Genomic DNA, 19,523 nt, shown 5'->3' on the forward strand with positions numbered 1-19,523 from the left:
GACCAATCCATTCACCGATCCCATCTATAACGAGCAGACCCGACCAATCCATTCACCGATCCCATCTATAATGAGCAGACGTGACCAATCCATTCACCGATCCCATCTATAACGAGCAGACGTGACCAATCCATTCACCGATCCCATCTATAATGAGCAGACGTGACCAATCCATTCACTGATTCCATCTATAACGAGCAGATGTGACCAATCCATTCACCGATCCCATCTATAACGAGCAGACGCGACCAATCCATTCACCGATCCCATCTATAATGAGCAGACCCGACTAATCCATTCACCGATCCCATCTATAATGAGCAGACACGACCAATCCATTCACCGATCCCATCTATAACGAGCAGACCCGACCAATCCATTCACCGATCCCATCTATAACGAGCAGACACGACCAATCCATCATCGATCCCATCTATAACAAGCAGACAAGACCAATCCATTCACCGATCCCATCTATAATGAGCAGACCCGACCAATCCATTCACCGATCCCATCTATAACGAGCAGACCCGACCAATCCATTCACCGATCCCATCTATAACGAGCAGACGTGACCAATCCATTCACCAATCCCATCTATAACGAGCAGACACGACCAATCCATTTGCCGATCCCATCTATAACGAGCAGACACGACCAATCCATTCACCGATCCCATCTATAACGAGCAGACGCGACCAATCCATTCACCGATCCCATCTATAACGAGCAGACGCGACCAATCCAATCACCGATCCCATCTATAACGAGCAGACGTGACCAATCCATTCACCGATCCCATCTATAACGAGCAGACCCGACCAATCCATTCACCGATCCCATCTATAACGAGCAGACGTGACCAATCCATTCACTGATCCCATCTATAACGAGCAGACCCGACCAATCCATTCACTGATCCCATCTATAATGAGCAGACATGACCAATCCATTCACCGATCCCATCTATAACGAGCAGACCCGACCAATCCATTCACCGATCCCATCTAAAACGAGCAGACGTGACTAATCCATTCACTGATCCCATCTATAATGAGCAGACACGACTAATCCATTCTCCGATCCCATCTATAACGAGCAGACACGACCAATCCATTCACCGATCCCATCTATAACGAGCAGACACGACCAATCCATTCACCGATCCCATCTATAACGAGCAGACACGACCAATCCATTCACCGATCCCATCTAAAACGAGCAGACACGACCAATCCATTCACCGATCCCATCTATAACGAGCAGACACGACCAATCTATTCACCGATCCCATCTATAACGAGCAGACACGACCAATCCATTCACCGATCCCATCTATAACGAGCAGACACGACCAATCCATTCACCGATCCCATCTATAACGAGCAGACACGACCAATCTATTCACTGATCCCATCTATAACGAGCAGACGTGACCAATCCATTCACCGATCCCATCTATAACGAGCAGACCCGACCAATCCATTCACTGATCCCATCTATAACGAGCAGACGTGACCAATCCATTCACCGATCCCATCTATAACGAGCAGACGCGACCAATCCATTCACCGATCCCATCTATAACGAGCAGACATGACTAATCCATTTATTGGTCCCATCTATAACGAGCAGACGTGACCAATCCATTCACCGATCCCATCTATAACGAGCAGACGCGACCAATCCATTCACCGATCCCATCTATAACGAGCAGACGCGACCAATCCATTCACCGATCCCATCTATAACGAGCAGACGTGACCAATCCATTCACCGATCCCATCTATAACGAGCAGATGTGACCAATCCATTCACCGATCCCATCTATATCGAGCAGACACGACCAATCCATTCACCGATCCCATCTATAACGAGCAGACGCGACCAATCCATCACCAATCCCATCTATAACGAGCAGACATGACCAATCCATTTATTGGTCCCATCTATAACGAGCAGACGTGACCAATCCATTCACCAATCCCATCTATAACAAGCAGACGCGACCAATCCATTCACCGATCCCATCTATAATGAGCAGATGTGACCAATCCATTCACCGATCCCATCTATAATGAGCAGACATGACCAATCCATTCACCGATCCCATCTATAACGAGCAGACGTGACCAATCCATTCACTGATCCCATCTATAACGAGCAGACGCGACCAATCCATTCACCAATCCCATCTATAACGACCAGACGCGACCAATCCATCACCGATCCCATCTATAACGAGAAGACGCGACTGTGTTGGATCAGCGTGTGGCCACTGTGAACTGCTCTTTATTGGCCAGACGTATGGGTCCTTTGTTAAATCAAGAGAAGTTAGCCATTGTTTTATGTCAGACTGATCGGAGCCCGATATTCTACAGGATCTCAGCTTAGGATCCACGGTTTCAGCTGGAGGATCACAGAATTGCTTCACTGCTCAACACTGAGCCCACAAATTTGCTTGGAGAACCCAGGTTGGGACTACTCGGATGCCTGGCTATGTTTGCTGCTGCGCTCAGTCAGCTTTGTAAGATTGCCGCTATCACTTCTCAGTGGGTGTCCGCCAAAAGTCGGGTGCTGCTGGCAGGGATAGTGGCCCTGGAATCTCCAAAGTCGTGAAGACTCTAGCTCCTGGCGGGCCGGAGGAAGGGTGAGACTCTGTTGCTTGTACCATCTTGTGTTCTTGCTGGGAATATACGATATGTTTTGCCTCTTGGGGATCCAATGGTCTTACCAATGTGTGGTTCCCGCACCCTGTGCTGTCTGAGTAGTGTTCTGCCCACGGGGAAGGAGTTTGGGCTTTCAGTGGGATGGGCCCTGGTCCGTGCGGTCTTTCTACAGACATCCAGACCAGTGGATGAGAGCCTCCACCGACCCTCCTGTCTCCACAACTGGTGGCACCGGTGGAAATACTACTCAGCCCAGCTGATCCGGTGGTACCTGCAGGGGACAGGTGTTCATAGACACAATCCAAGGGCTCCACAACCAAGGAGGCATATAGACATACCCAGAAGGCCATAGGTGAGCCATACAGGTCTGGGACGCCACCATGTCCAATCCCACCAGCTCGGCCTTGGGAAGAGGACCAGAGTGGTCAAACAGCGTCAGCAGTAAAGGGCTACTACAGGAGCTGTGTCAGTTTCTGAAGACTGAATACAGGGCCACCGACACCCAGTTGGATTTGATTCAGGAATTGATCCTTTGGAATGCCCAAACATCATGGAAGACAACGACGAAGACCCTGACGAGGATGACAGTAAGCTGTGCCAGATCAAGGATCCAATGGTAGTCTGGAAAAAACAACCCAGCCCCAAACAACCCAAATCCAGGAGTTGTTGGCCGCAATATGGCCCAATACTCAAGCAAGGAGAGGGCTTGTGTTCTGCAAACAGTTTTGGGAGTTCCAGTTCCCCTACTTCCAGCTTCTCCACCAGGACTATCCCACTACTCAGCAGAAGCCCCACCAGGACAAAGGCTTACAAACAGGGCCTGTGACTTTCCCAATCCATGGCTCTGTTAAACGCGCGGGCACCTGGAACATATGGACAAAGATTGTCTCCAAACTCGGACCCCATGCCATAAGTCTGCCGTCTCAGCTGGTTAACAATTGCCTAGACAAGCCATCGGGGTTTGAGGGATGCTACACCCCACCCCGGCCAACCTCCATCGACTCATCTCCTGGAGCCTGCCTGACAGTGCAGCCAGTTAATGTTTTCTGAGACGAGCCATCGGATGCTACCCCCGGGATACATCAGCCGCGGAGGAAGTGATATACCCGGTCAGACACCCTACCCCAGACAACTTCCATTGCCCCAACCAGCCTATCGGTGTTGGTGACATACTGGCTGAGGGACCTATAGCCACTGAGTCTTCCATCACCCTGGTCAGCCCAGATATTGTTTCCTTATGACACCCTTTACCAGACCACCAAGTGACCATCTCCCTGGCTGGAGGTCAGCGCACAGACATCCCTCTGGCATGTGTGCAGTTGGACAGGGAGAACAGCCAGGGTTAGGTTGAAGTGGGGCTCATGGTTGGCCTCCACACACCTGTTATTTTGGGGAACAACCTAGGACACAGACTATCCAGACAGTTTTTCACAGGTATCACCTGCAACCAAGCCAAGCTGCACCTTGATACGGATCCTTCTGCCACCTCTTCTGAGGATAACACACATTCCCAGCCTCCATCGTCCTCCGAGCCGACTGCAGTGAGTATGCCTAACCGGACTGCGGCTATTTACTGCGGCGAGATAAATCGTAAGAAGTCTGGGGAAGCCCAACTCATGGACCCACCTTAGAGCTTGTCCACAGTGCAGCTGCCCACCCTGGTGGAGGAAATCAAAGGGAGGTGTATAGATGGCAGCCTCTGTTGCTAACCAAAAGAGCAAAGATTATTGAAATGTCAGGCATACCATCCCAAGAAGAGGACAGGGCTGATTGGGGACCTATCATGTCTGGCCGTCCCATCAACAGTGACCCTTGCCAGGATCCAGCAGTTTTCCAGAGCTAATTTTGAAGGAGGAGAAATGTGATGACTTAGCGTCTGGCCACTTGTGTGGGGGGTAAACTGCTCTTAATTAGGCCAGACGTATAGGTCCTTTGTTTGTTAAATCAAGATAAGTTAACCATTGTCTCTTCCCTGACTGATCGGAGCCCTATTGTCTGTAAATGTAGATTCCCTTAGAGGTTCTGACTACAAAGTTCAGAGGAAATTTATGCAGTCGAATTGCACTAGCGACCAATGAGAGAGCAGCCATCTCCACCAATCCTGTAAGAAGCAATACCCTGAATTGAGACCTGAGTGGTATAAAAATGGCCTTGCTCCAGTCACCAGGATTAGACTCTACATGACCCTAGCTGAGGAACCACAGAACTGCTTCACTGTGGATATTTTACAGGATTTCAGCTTAGGATCCATGGTTCCAGCTGGAGGATCACAGAACTGCTTCACTGCTTAACACTGAGCCCACAAATTCACTTGGAGAACCCAGGTTGGACTACTCGGTCGCCTGGCTACATATCTTACTGTGCTCGGTCAGCTTCCTATCCTAAGCTTGCCACCATCTCCTCTCACTGTGTGCCCAACAAAAGCGTGGAGCTGCTGGACTGGGATTGTTGGTCCTTGAACCTCTGAAGTCACAAGATTCTAATCCTTGGCGGCCAACGGAAGGGTGAGACTCTGCCACTTGTACATTCCAGGCAAGAACACAAGATGGTACACTATGCTTCTGCCCGTTGGTGACCAATAAAGTCTTACCAATGTGTGATTCCCACACCCAGTGTTGTCTGAGTAGTGTCCTGCCCACAGGGAAGGAGTGTGGGCGTTCAGTGGGATGATCCCTGGCCCGTGTGGTCTTTCTGAAGACAGGTGAGTGGATGAGAGCACCCACTGATACCCGTGTCTCCACAGCGATCAATCCATTCACCGATTCCATCTATAATGAGTAGACACGACCAATCCATCACTGATCCCATCTATAATGAGCAGACGTGACCAATCCATTCACCAATCCCATCTGTAATGAGCAGACCCGACCAATCCATTCACCGATCCCATCTATAACGAGCAGACCTGACCAATCCATTCACCGATCCCATCTATAATGAGCAGACGTGACCAATCCATTCACCGATCCCATCTATAACGAGCAGACGTGACCAATCCATTCACCGATCCCATCTATAACGAGCAGACACGACCAATCCATTCACCGATCCCATCTATAATGAGCAGACACGACCAATCCATTCACCGATCCCATCTATAACGAGCAGACGCGACAAATCCATTCACCGATCCCATCTATAACGAGCAGACACGACCAATCCATTCACCGATCCCATCTATAACGAGCAGACACAACCAATCCATTCACCGATCCCATCTATAACGAGCAGACACGACCAATCCATTCACCGATCCCATCTATAACGAGCAGACACGACCAATCCGATCACCGATCCCATCTATAACGAGCAGACGTGACCAATCCATTCACCGATCCCATCTATAACGAGCAGACACAACCAATCCATTCACCGATCCCATCTATAACGAGCAGACACGACCAATCCATTCACCGATCCCATCTATAACGAGCAGACGTGACCAATCCATTCACTGATCCCATCTATAACGAGCAGACGCGACAAATCCATTCACCGATCCCATCTATAACGAGCAGACCTGACCAATCCATTCACCGATCCCATCTATAACGAGCAGATGTGACCAATCCATTCACCGATCCATCTATAATGAGCAGACACGACCGATCCATTCACCGATCCCATCTATAACGAGCAGACACAACCAATCCATTCACCGATCCCATCTATAACGAGCAGATGTGACCAATCCATTCACCGATCCCATCTATAACGAGCAGACGCGACAAATCCATTCACCGATCCCATCTATAACGAGCAGACACGACCAATCCATTCACCGATCCCATCTATAACGAGCAGACACAACCAATCCATTCACCGATCCCATCTATAACGAGCAGACACGACCAATCCATTCACCGATCCCATCTATAACGAGCAGACGTGACCAATCCATTCACTGATCCCATCTATAACGAGCAGACGCGACAAATCCATTCACCGATCCCATCTATAACGAGCAGACACGACCAATCCATTCACCGATCCCATCTATAACGAGCAGACACAACCAATCCATTCACCGATCCCATCTATAACGAGCAGACACGACCAATCCATTCACCGATCCCATCTATAACGAGCAGACACGACCAATCCGATCACCGATCCCATCTATAACGAGCAGACGTGACCAATCCATTCACCGATCCCATCTATAACGAGCAGACTCGACCAATCCATTCACCGATCCCATCTATAACGAGCAGACGTGACCAATCCATCACCGATCCCATCTATAACGAGCAGATGTGACCAATCCATTCACCGATCCCATCTATAACGAGAAGACGTGACCAATCCATTCACCGATCCCATCTATAACGAGCAGATGTGACCAATCCATTCACTGATCCCATCTATAACGAGCAGAGACGACCAATCTATTCACTGATCCTAAGATCCATAGATCGTAAGCAGACATGAGTAATCGATGTCTCATCCTATATGAAGTGGGGTTCCTAGCTGTGTTTTTCTGGGGTTCCCCTTTAAGGCGCTCACTCACCGCCTGATTTCTATATTTCAGGTATTATTTTAAGAAGGCCAGCCTGGAGTTTGATTGCGGTGCAGTATTTGAGGAGATCTGTGATGACGCCACCATTCTTCCTCTGTACGAGGGTCGGGTGCTTGGGAAGGTGGAGCGTATCGACGTATGAGCCCTCCGCCATCCTCCTGGCATACTCACGCCCGTCACACCCATGTGCGCCTGTCGCAGTGGAAGAAGCCAGCCGTGCCACCATCTTAGAAGGGAGTAGACCACCATGGACAGTAACATGACCCAGGGGACCGCGATGGGCACGGACACTGCCCCAGTCACAGACAATGACATGTCCTGCACTACACTGAATGCCGACTTAGCGAATGTCCCAGGACTCCGACCACGTGTGTGCTGACGTCTGAGCCCTCCATCTTCCTGGTGTACTCACGCCCGTCACACCCATGTGCGCCTGTTGCAGTGGAAGAAGCTAGCCGTGCCACTATATTAGAAGGGAGTAGACCACTAAAGACAGTAATATGACCCAGGGTACCACGATGGGCACGGACACTGCCCCAGTCAGAGACAATGACATGTCCTGCACTACACTGAATGCCGTCTGAGCACACGTCCCAGGACTCCGGCCGCATGTGTGCTGACGTCTAAGCCCTCCATCTTCCTGGTGTACTCACACCTGTCACACCCATGTGCACTTGTTGCAGTGGAAGAAGCCAGCCGTGCCACTATATTGGAAGAGAGTGGACCACTAAAGACAGAAACATGACCCAGGGGACCGCGATGGGCACGGACACTGCCCCAATCATAGACAATGACACATCCTGCACTACACTGAATGCCGACTCCGGCCACATGTGTGCTGACGTCTGAGCCCTCCTCCATCTTCCTGGTGTACTCACACCTGTCACACCCATGTGCACTTGTTGCAGTGGAAGAAGCCAGCCGTGCCACTATATTGGAAGAGAGTGGACCACTAAAGACAGAAACATGACCCAGGGGACCGCGATGGGCACGGACACTGCCCCAATCATAGACAATGACACATCCTGCACTACACTGAATGCCGTCTGAGCGCACGTCCCAGGACTCCAGCCGCACATGTGTCCTGCGGCCATCTTAATGCTGCTTGTACGACTTTGGCGCTTGCCATTGAGTCGCTCGGTGCCTTTATGTTGATTGTTATCTTTATAGACCCCTCCCATTTATTTATTATGATACAGACCCCGCCCCTCCCCCACTACATGCAAATGATTGAATATTAAATATTCTAATTTATTAATATTAGACAAACACGATGCCGTGAACATTTACCACAAAAGTCCCATCAGGCGCCAACTGCCGATCTATCATAGTCACCTGTGGCCCCGCCTCCAAGCAGTTATGGGCGGAGTCACCTGATCTGCACCTTTACAATATGCAAGTAAGCTCCACCCATCTGCTGTATCATTTCTATGTAACTCCCCGGTGCCCCGCCCCCACACACAGGGAGCGGCGAGAGCAATGTCTTCCATATAATGAGGCAGATCCATAGCTGCCGAGGAGGCGGTCGCCCCACATCACGTGACCGCCTGTATATGGACTCATCACTGGATATCACCCGCGTATCCTATCCCCGCCTTCATCGCGAACACCAAGCTCCGCCCCCTGTAAACTATATGGAGAAAAACAAAAAATGACCAAAAGGATTGTAACTTATGAGACCGCAAATTTATTAAAAGTTTATATTTTTCACATTCATGTGCAACCGCGAGTAATTGTGGGGCGGGAAGTGGTACTGTGCAGTATATATGTATACAGATACTGAGGAGCACACCCAGTATACAGGAGAAGTGGTACTGTGCAGTATATATGTATACAGATACTGAGGAGCACACCCAGTATACAGGAGAAGTGGTACTGTGCAGTATACATGTATACAGATACTGAGGAGCACACCCAGTATACAGGAGAAGTGGTACTGTGCAGTATATATGTATACAGATACTGAGGAGCACACCCAGTATACAGGAGAAGTGGTACTGTGCAGTGTATATACACAGAATAATACAGATACTGAGGACTACACCCAGTATACAGGACAGGAGAAGTGGTACTGTGCAGTGTATATACAGAATAATACAGATACTGAGGATTACAGCCAGTATACAGGACAAGAAAAGTGGTACTGTGCAGTGTATATATACAGAATAATACAGACACTGAGGATTACACCCAGTATACAGGACAGGAGAAGTGGTACTGTGCAGTGTATATATACAGAATAATACAGGTACTGAGGATTACACCCAGTATACAGGACAGGAGAAGTGGTACTGTGCAGTGTATATATACAGAATAATACAGATACTGAGGATTACACCCGGTATACAGGACAGGAGAAGTGGTACTGTGCAGTGTATATATACAGAATAATACAGATACTGAGGATTACACCCAGTATACAGGACAGGAGAAGTGGTACTGTGCAGTGTATATATACAGAATAATACAGACACTGAGGATTACACCCAGTATACAGGACAGGAGAAGTGGTACTGTGCAGTGTATATACAGAATAATACAGATACTGAGGATTACACCCAGTATACAGGACAGGAGAAGTGGTACTGTGCAGTGTATATATACAGAATAATACAGATACTGAGGATTACACCCAGTATACAGGACAGGAGGAGTGGTACTGTGCAGTGTATATATACAGAATAATACAGACACTGAGGAATACACCCAGTATACAGGACAGGAGAAGTGGTACTGTGCAGTGTATATATACAGAATAATACAGATACTGAGGATTACACCCAGTATACAGGACAGGAGAAGTGGTACTGTGCAGTGTATATATACAGAATAATACAGACACTGAGGAATACACCCAGTATACAGGACAGGAGAAGTGGTACTGTGCAGTGTATATATACAGAATAATACAGATACTGAGGATTACACCCAGTATACAGGACAGGAGAAGTGGTACTGTGCAGTGTATATATACAGAATAATACAGGTACTGAGGATTACACCCAGTATACAGGACAGGAGAAGTGGTACTGTGCAGTGTATATATAAAGAATAATACAGATACTGAGGATTACACCCAGTATACAGGACAGGAGAAGTGGTACTGTGCAGTGTATATATACAGAATAATACAGACACTGAGGAATACACCCAGTATACAGGACAGGAGAAGTGGTACTGTGCAGTGTATATATACAGAATAATACAGATACTGAGGATTACACCCAGTATACAGGACAGGAGAAGTGGTACTGTGCAGTGTATATATACAGAATAATACAGGTACTGAGGATTACACCCAGTATACAGGACAGGAGAAGTGGTACTGTGCAGTGTATATATACAGAATAATACAGATAGTGAGGATTACACCCAGTATACAGGACAGGAGAAGTGGTACTGTGCAGTGTATGTATACAGAATAATACAGATACTGAGGATTACACCCAGTATACAGGACAGGAGAAGTGGTACTGTGCAGTGTATATATACAGAATAATACAGATACTGAGGATTACACCCAGTATACAGGACAGGAGGAGTGGTACTGTGCAGTGTATATATACAGAATAATACAGACACTGAGGATTACACCCAGTATACAGGACAGGAGAAGTGGTACTGTGCAGTGTATATATACAGAATAATACAGATACAGAGGATTACACCCAGTATACAGGACAGGAGAAGTGGTACTGTGCAGTGTATATATACAGATACTGAGGACTACACCCAGTATACAGGACAGGAGAAGTGGTACTGTGCAGTGTATATATACAGAATAATACAGATACTGAGGATTACACCCAGTATACAGGACAGGAGAAGTGGTACTGTGCAGTGTATATATACAGAATAATACAGATACTGAGGATTACACCCAGTATACAGGACAGGAGAAGTGGTACTGTGCAGTGTATATATACAGAATAATACAGACACTGAGGATTACACCCAGTATACAGGACAGGAGAAGTGGTACTGTGCAGTGTATATATACAGAATAATACAGATACTGAGGATTATACCCAGTATACAGGACAGGAGAAGTGGTACTGTGCAGTGTATATATACAGAATAATACAGATACTGAGGATTACACCCAGTATACAGGACAGGAGAAGTGGTACTGTGCAGTGTATATACAGAATAATACAGGTACTGAGGATTACACCCAGTATACAGGACAGGAAGTGGTACTGTGCAGTGTATATATACAGAATAATACAGATACTGAGGATTACACCCAGTATACAGGACAGGAGAAGTGGTACTGTGCAGTGTATATATACAGAATAATACAGATACTGAGGATTACACCCAGTATACAGGACAGGAGGAGTGGTACTGTGCAGTGTATATATACAGAATAATACAGATACTGAGGATTACACCCAGTATACAGGACAGGAGAAGTGGTACTGTGCAGTGTATATATACAGAATAATACAGATACTGAGGATTACACCCAGTATACAGGACAGGAGAAGTGGTACTGTGCAGTGTATATATACAGAATAATACAGACACTGAGGATTACACCCAGTATACAGGACAGGAGAAGTGGTACTGTGCAGTGTATATATACAGAATAATACAGATACTGAGGATTACACCCAGTATACAGGACAAGAGAAGTGGTACTGTGCAGTGTATATATACAGAATAATACAGACACTGAGGATTACACCCAGTATACAGGACAGGAGAAGTGGTACTGTGCAGTGTATATATACAGAATAATACAGACACTGAGGATTACACCCAGTATACAGGACAGGAGAAGTGGTACTGTGCAGTGTATATATACAGAATAATACAGACACTGAGGATTACACCCAGTATACAGGACAGGAGAAGTGGTACTGTGCAGTGTATATATACAGAATAATACAGATACTGAGGATTACACCCAGTATACAGGACAGGAGAAGTGGTACTGTGCAGTGTATATACAGAATAATACAGATACTGAGGATTACACCCAGTATACAGGACAGGAGAAGTGGTACTGTGCAGTGTATATATACAGAATAATACAGATACTGAGGATTACACCCAGTATACAGGAGAAGTGGTACTGTGCAGTGTATATATACAGAATAATACAGATACTGAGGATTACACCCAGTATACAGGAGAAGTGGTACTGTGCAGTGTATATATACAGAATAATACAGGTACTGAGGATTACACCCAGTATACAGGACAGGAGAAGTGGTACTGTGCAGTGTATATATACAGAATAATACAGACACTGAGGATTACACCCGGTATACAGGACAGGAGAAGTGGTACTGTGCAGTGTATATATACAGAATAATACAGATACAGAGGATTACACCCAGTATACAGGACAGGAGAAGTGGTACTGTGCAGTGTATATATACAGAATAATACAGATACTGAGGATTACACCCAGTATACAGGACAGGAGAAGTGGTACTGTGCAGTGTATATATACAGAATAATACAGATACTGAGGACTACACCCAGTATACAGGACAGGAGAAGTGGTACTGTGCAGTGTATATATACAGAATAATACAGATACTGAGGATTATACCCAGTATACAGGACAGGAAAAGTGGTACTGTGCAGTGTATATACAGAATAATACAGATACTGAGGATTACACCCAGTATACAGGACAGGAGAAGTGGTACTGTGCAGTGTGTATATACAGAATAATACAGATACTGAGGATTACACCCAGTATACATGACTGATGGACTAGTGAATTGCGCTCCTGGTAACCTAATAAATAAGACACCACACACTGCGTGACATGGATTAAAATTTTGGCCACAGCAGCCCTTTATTTTTATAAGAAAAAACATCAACAAGAAAAAACAAGATTATCGGCCCAGAGATGTGGTTGTTATAAATCCCAGCCCCATATCCCCCTCCGCCGTGTACACCTAGCTCAAGGGGGATTCTGGGTATACCCCTTGATCATTTTCCTTGTGTCCGCTGAGCTCCTCCCCAGGGACCCATCTATTCCACTGTCCACTGAGCTCCTCCCCAGGGACCCATATTCCACTGTCCGCTGAGCTCTGGCCCAGGGACCCCATTAAAAACATAATTCTCCAACCAACAAAGAGGGGGTTTAAACAACCACATCCCGCCAAGACTCGCTCTTGTGACACCTTACAAGAGTGAGTTCCTCCACAACTTAATGGCTCGTTCTACTCCTTCTTGTATTCCCAACATCCATATATCAATGCCAATGTCATTAAGATGTACCTTATCATCTCTCCAAAAATGTTCCTTTGTATTTTCCAGCATCTGGTGACGTATGGCCACCCCTCCGTTTTCCAACACAAATTTTGTTATTTTTTTATTAACTTTTATCCTTGTATTATTGATGCGAGCCACTGATCGCGCTGTTCTCCACATTTGTCTAGCTACTATATCCGACCAGACCACCACTGTTTCTGGGTAAGACCTCCATAAATTCAACATATCAAGCTTTATGTTCCTAACTAAATGTCTTGATGTTCTTATTGCTAAATCATTACCACCTAAATGGATAAGTAAGACGTCCGGGGGGCGGTAGAACTCCACATGATACTGGATTTCTCTCAACAGCTGATGCCACTGCATTCCCCTCTTTCCTATCCATGTCACCCGTGCCAAGGAACTGGGCAACCCCAACTGTTTACCATTAGGCCTGACTGCTGCACGTAAGGCCCCCCAAAAAACAAATGAATGTCCCATGATCCAAACTAGGCATTGCTGTTCAGCTAAAACAAAAAACAAAAACACACTTATCACACAATTATCTAAATGAAGACACAACTACTATAAGATTACCACAATGTACACATATATATACATGTACGCCATTTATAATAAATGTACCCATATATATACATGTACGCCATTTATAATAAATGTACCCATATATATACATGTACGCCATTTATAATAAATGTAATCGAATGTAACTCTTAAATCTGCTCGATTCCCATCTCCCGATTTTTTTAACTATGTCAGGCTCTAAGCCCCATCTACAGCTTCTGTGGCTGCTCCTATCCTAAATGAGTGTGAAGTGAATGCATTTTGGAGACTCTCCCAATATTGTCAGGCATTTTTTAAGAACTGCTGTGAATTGAAATTGTGACAATGACTTACAATCCTCATGAATTGCTTAAAGGAAACAATGTGATCCATTTTCCTCTACCCTGTTGATCAGTTTTTGACTTTGCCAGAAAACATTCTAATCTGTCTGTGTACTGATGCACGTCCTCGGCTTGTAGACCCCCTCTGTCTGTGTACTGATGCATGTCCTCAGCTTGTAGACCCCCACTTCTGGTGGAGCTACTCGCCACCAACTCGCTGATTCTCAAAAGCGCCAAAAAAAGGCCAGTGTGAATGCACAACTAAAGAGAAACACTTCAAACGGACTGCTACAGACTCGGCCTAGTACACTCAGCATCTGCTGCAATAACTGGAAAGAAATCGGACGCCGTTTATCTCTGGTCTTCTTACAACTTTTCCTGTAACCCTTTAGAGCCTGCTTAACTAAAAAATGCTTTGTGTAATCAGTGAAGTCGTGCAACTTAAACCAAAAAGCTAATCCAGACATTTTACTATCAATAGTGGACAATGAAGTACCGTCCACAAAGGCCCTGCTAATGTAAAATAACAACAAGGAAACATTGTCATGTAACCTGGCATCATGTGCCACTAGAGCACACAAGTCTTCCCATTCCCTCCATGCTGACTGGTACCTCTGCCATGTGCTTACACCCACAGACCGTTCTATCAGAGCGTATGCGGTGTCACTGGCAGTGACCACAGAAAATCCGGACACTTCTTGCCTTGTACCTCTGCCATCGGGGCTAACGAACGGAATCTGTCCCACTGAAAACGAGACAGAGCATCAGCCACAGAATTGCACACACCGGGGACATGCACAGCTGTAATCTGACAATTTGACTTTACACAGCGCAGCACTAGATGACGCAGCAACGTAACAACAGGCAGGGAAGACGCTGATTGTTTGTTGATGACTTCTACAACTCCCAAGTTATCACAATGAAATCTCACTTTTCGGTTTTGGAAAATATTGTACCAAATTTCACAAGCAACCACTATGGGGAACAATTCAAGGAGTACTAAGTTTCGTGTTAACCCATTGTTTCTCCAACTCTCTGGCCACCTATCTGCACACCACTGTCCCGAACAATATGCACCAAAACCAGTTGACCCCGCTGCATCAGTGTGGATGTCTAGGTCAAAATTTGAAACCGGTGGTCTGATCCACAATGACCTCCCATTAAACTCTATTAAGAACTGTTCCCATACCGCCAGATCGTCCTTTAATGTTCTAGCCAGCCGCACAAAGTGATGTGGAAAGGTTATGCCTGAGGTAGCTGCAGCTAGGCGCCTACAAAAAACTCTACCCATTGGAATAATGCGACACGCAAAGTTCATTTTCCCTAACAGCGATTGTAGATCCTTTAATCTGATCTTACGGTGGGATCTAGCTTCTCTGACTGCCTCCAGCAGATCACTGACCTTGTCATCCGGTAATCTGCACTCCATTGCTTCACTGTCAATCAAAATTCCTAAAAACTTGATAAGTGTAGACGGGCCTTCTGTTTTATCTGATGCTAACGGTACTCCAAAACACTTAAAAAACCGACTGAATCGCTGCCAATAATGAAGCACAAACAAATGACTTTGGTGGACCAATACATAGGAAATCATCTAGATAATGCAGGACAGAACGCACGCCGGCTTCCTTCTTTACTACCCACTCCAAAAATGTGCTAAATGATTCAAACAAGGAGCATGAGATGGAGCAGCCCATCGGTAAACACAAGTCTACATAAAACCTTCCCTGCCACTGACAACCCAAGAGATGGAAGCTTTCTGGATGGACTGGTAAGAGTCTAAAGGCAGCTTCAATGTCTGTTTTTGCCATTAAAGCTCCTCTGCCGTACTTCTGAACCCATGCAATCGCTGTATCAAATGAAGTATACGAGACTGTGCAAAGTTCCTGATCGATTCCATCATTAACTGAGCTTCCATGAGGGAAGGACAGATGATGGATCAGCCTAAACTTATTGGGTTCCTTCTTTGGGACCACCCCCAATGGAGAGACCCTTAAGTTTTCTATTGGCATTTTGGGGAATGGGCCTGCCATGCGGCCCAGGTCAATTTCTTTGTTTCGTTTTGTGGAGACAATGTGAGAATATGTATAAGCTGAAGCAAGGTTACGAGAACAGGTTAATGGGCCTGAAGTAGATGGGATCTTAAAACCTTCTGAGAAACCCTCCCCCAGCAATTGTGCTGCTTTTCTATCTGGGTACCTGCTTAGATAGCCCACCATCTCCCCGAGTCTAATTGGGGTTTCCCCCTTTTTGGTTAATCTCTGCTGTTGGGGTTTTATTTCGTGTAAAGCATTTGGATAGGCTATGGTTTCCACTACAGAAGGTGCATTCATGTTTGTACCTGCATGTGTTTCCGAATCTGCACTGGCTATCATTGAACTGCCAGCAGCAACCTTTTCTGTTTGCTGCCGACAATCCGATTGCTGATGATCTGCCGACATAGCCCTGAAAGGGCTGATTAACCCCACGTGGCGCTGTCATGAGACGCATCCATAAACTAATATCTTTGTGATCCCAACGAATCCCTTGGCGACCAGCCTTTCGTTGGCGAAACTGCTCATCATAGCGCAGCCATGCTAAACCTCCATACACACGGTGCGCCTCCCAGATAGAATTCATGTAACAAAATAAGGCAGAGCAATGTTCAGGAGTTTTTTGGCCTATTACACTTGCTAATATGGCAAAGGCCTGGAACCAATTGCTAAATGTTTGGGGGATGAGACAATACCGTCTTTCTTGTTCCTCTCTTTTCCTCTCATCAAACCTTACTCTATCCAAGTTATATTTTTCTAAGGGCAATAATGAAAATATTTCCACATATTCGTCGGCCCAAATCTTCTCCCTAACCTCCTGTTTCAAATGAATTCCTAGAGGACCCTCAAAACATACATATAATTCTCCTTTTGCTGCATCAGATAATGGAACCCCTTGTGAAATTACTGCGTCCTCCTGTGTGTCTGGATCAGCACACGACTGACTTACCACCTCCGATGTCCGGCGACCATTCCCGCACCATGCAGCAATAGGAGAAGAAGTTATGGGTAAGCTAGACTGACTCAAAGCCTCCTTAACCCCGGACACTAATTGCTGTACTACTGAATTAAGATCCCATCCTACATTGCCGGGACCTGTACCCCTAACTGAGCCCACTGGATTCATTACGGGTGTTGTTACACTAGATATAGGACAAGAAAAAGTGTTCTCACCAATACCTGGCTGCGTCCTAGGTTGACCAGCCGTCCGTGACGTATTAGTTATAGTCTCTACAGCCCCTCCATTATTGAAGTGCTGCGTGCTGCTGCCCTCTAGTGGGCAGTCGTTATCTGTGTCATAGTCATTGTCTGGAATCTCTTCTGAGTCTTGTAGCTGTAGATTTATTGCCGGACTCACATCCTGAGCCGGCCGAAGAAGTCTTTGTCTGGTTAAAGTACTTTTGCGCAGTTGTCTTTTTGGATTCCTACCACTCCTCGTGTAATGAGAACCCGGATCCGGAAATGTTGTGTGTCCTAAGCCCATCCCCCCGTGTTGGTTTATTTCCTGGGGTGAGGCCGTATGATGTCCTCTGTAATGATGCAAAGTTTGTTGAGGAAGTTCTATGGATTCATGGTGGGCTGTGGTCACGTCAGTTGTAGCTTGTGTGGCTGCTTCTCTGGCTGGCACATCAGTAGAGCTGGACTTTCTCCTTGCACTTCTTGGTGTCTCTCTGGTTAGATGGTCGGGCTCTTTTCTCTGTCCCTTGTTATTCTGGTTCTGTAGTTTCCTTCCTGGTTTGTAAGCAGGATCAGAGGCCGTGCTGCGCTTTGCTCTTTTCCTAGAAGTAACGGAAGGACTTATGATCCTATTGTGAGTCCTATTGGCCATTTCAGAAGTTAGTCTCTCAGGAGGTCTTGATCTTCTTAGAGTTTGATGTTCAGAAAGTTCAGAAGGGACAGATGCTGTATCCCGGGCATTCTTCAGCAATTCGTCTAGCTGGGCCTGAATCCATTCGGGCCTACATGTCAAAGCCGCGGCCTGAACGCTCTTCAGCAAGGCATCCATACTGCTTGTTCAGTCTTTAAGTCCAGGACAAAGGAATGACACCTTAACATGGGACCTATTTCTTATATGGCCCCTGCCCCCATCTCTCCTCCTGCTCGCCCACCACCACATTCCTTAGGTAAAACCCCCATCCCTTACTCCTTAACCCTTTCCTGGATCTATCACTGCCTCAGTCATGTACGTTACGGCTATCTGCCTTCACTCTGCTGGACAGGAGAAGTGGTACTGTGCAGTGTATATATACAGAATAATACAGACACTGAGGATTACACCCAGTATACAGGACAGGAGAAGTGGTACTGTGCAGTGTATATATACAGAATAATACAGGTACTGAGGATTACACCCAGTATACAGGACAGGAGAAGTGGTACTGTGCAGTGTATATATACAGAATACTACAGATACCGAGGATTACACCCAGTATACAGGACAGGAGAAGTGGTACTGTGCAGTGTATATATACAGAATAATACAGATACTGAGGATTACACCCAGTATACAGGACAGGAGAAGTGGTACTGTGCAGTGTATATATACAGAATAATACAGATACTGAGGATTACACCCAGTATACAAGACAGGAGAAGTGGTACTGTGCAGTGTATATATACAGAATAATATAGATACTGAGGACTACACCCAGTATACAGGACAGGAGAAGTGGTACTGTGCAGTGTATATATACAGAATAATACAGGTACTGAGGATTACACCCAGTATACAGGACAGAAGAAGTGGTACTGTGCAGTGTATATATATACAGAATAATACAGATACTGAGGATTACACCCAGTATACAGGACAGGAGAAGTGGTACTGTGCAGTGTATATATACAGAATAATATAGATACTGAGGACTACACCCAGTATACAGGACAGGAGAAGTGGTACTGTGCAGTGTATATACAGAATAATACAGATACTGAGGATTACACCCAGTATACAGGACAGGAGAAGTGGTACTGTGCAGTGTATATATACAGAATAATACAGATACTGAGGATTACACCCAGTATACAAGACAGGAGAAGTGGTACTGTGCAGCGTATATATACAGAATAATACAGACACTGAGGATTACACCCAGTATACAGGACAGGAGAAGTGGTACTGTGCAGTGTATATATACAGAATAATACAGATACTGAAGAGTACACCCGGTATACAGGA

General features: G+C 46.0%; 1 protein-coding gene across 1 annotated transcript in view; it reads left to right on the forward strand.

The window, feature by feature from the left end:
- Positions 1-8,900, forward strand: part of AXIN2 (axin 2) — a 64,270-nt gene extending 55,370 nt beyond the window's left edge. The window contains 1 exon segment of the mRNA XM_075352166.1: positions 7,201-8,900. Coding sequence (XP_075208281.1) covers positions 7,201-7,330 — 130 coding nt within the window. The 3' untranslated portion in view covers positions 7,331-8,900.
- Positions 8,901-19,523: the final 10,623 nt, after the last annotated feature.

This window comes from Anomaloglossus baeobatrachus, chromosome 5, assembly GCF_048569485.1.
Source record: "Anomaloglossus baeobatrachus isolate aAnoBae1 chromosome 5, aAnoBae1.hap1, whole genome shotgun sequence".
Lineage (NCBI taxonomy): Eukaryota > Metazoa > Chordata > Amphibia > Anura > Aromobatidae > Anomaloglossus > Anomaloglossus baeobatrachus.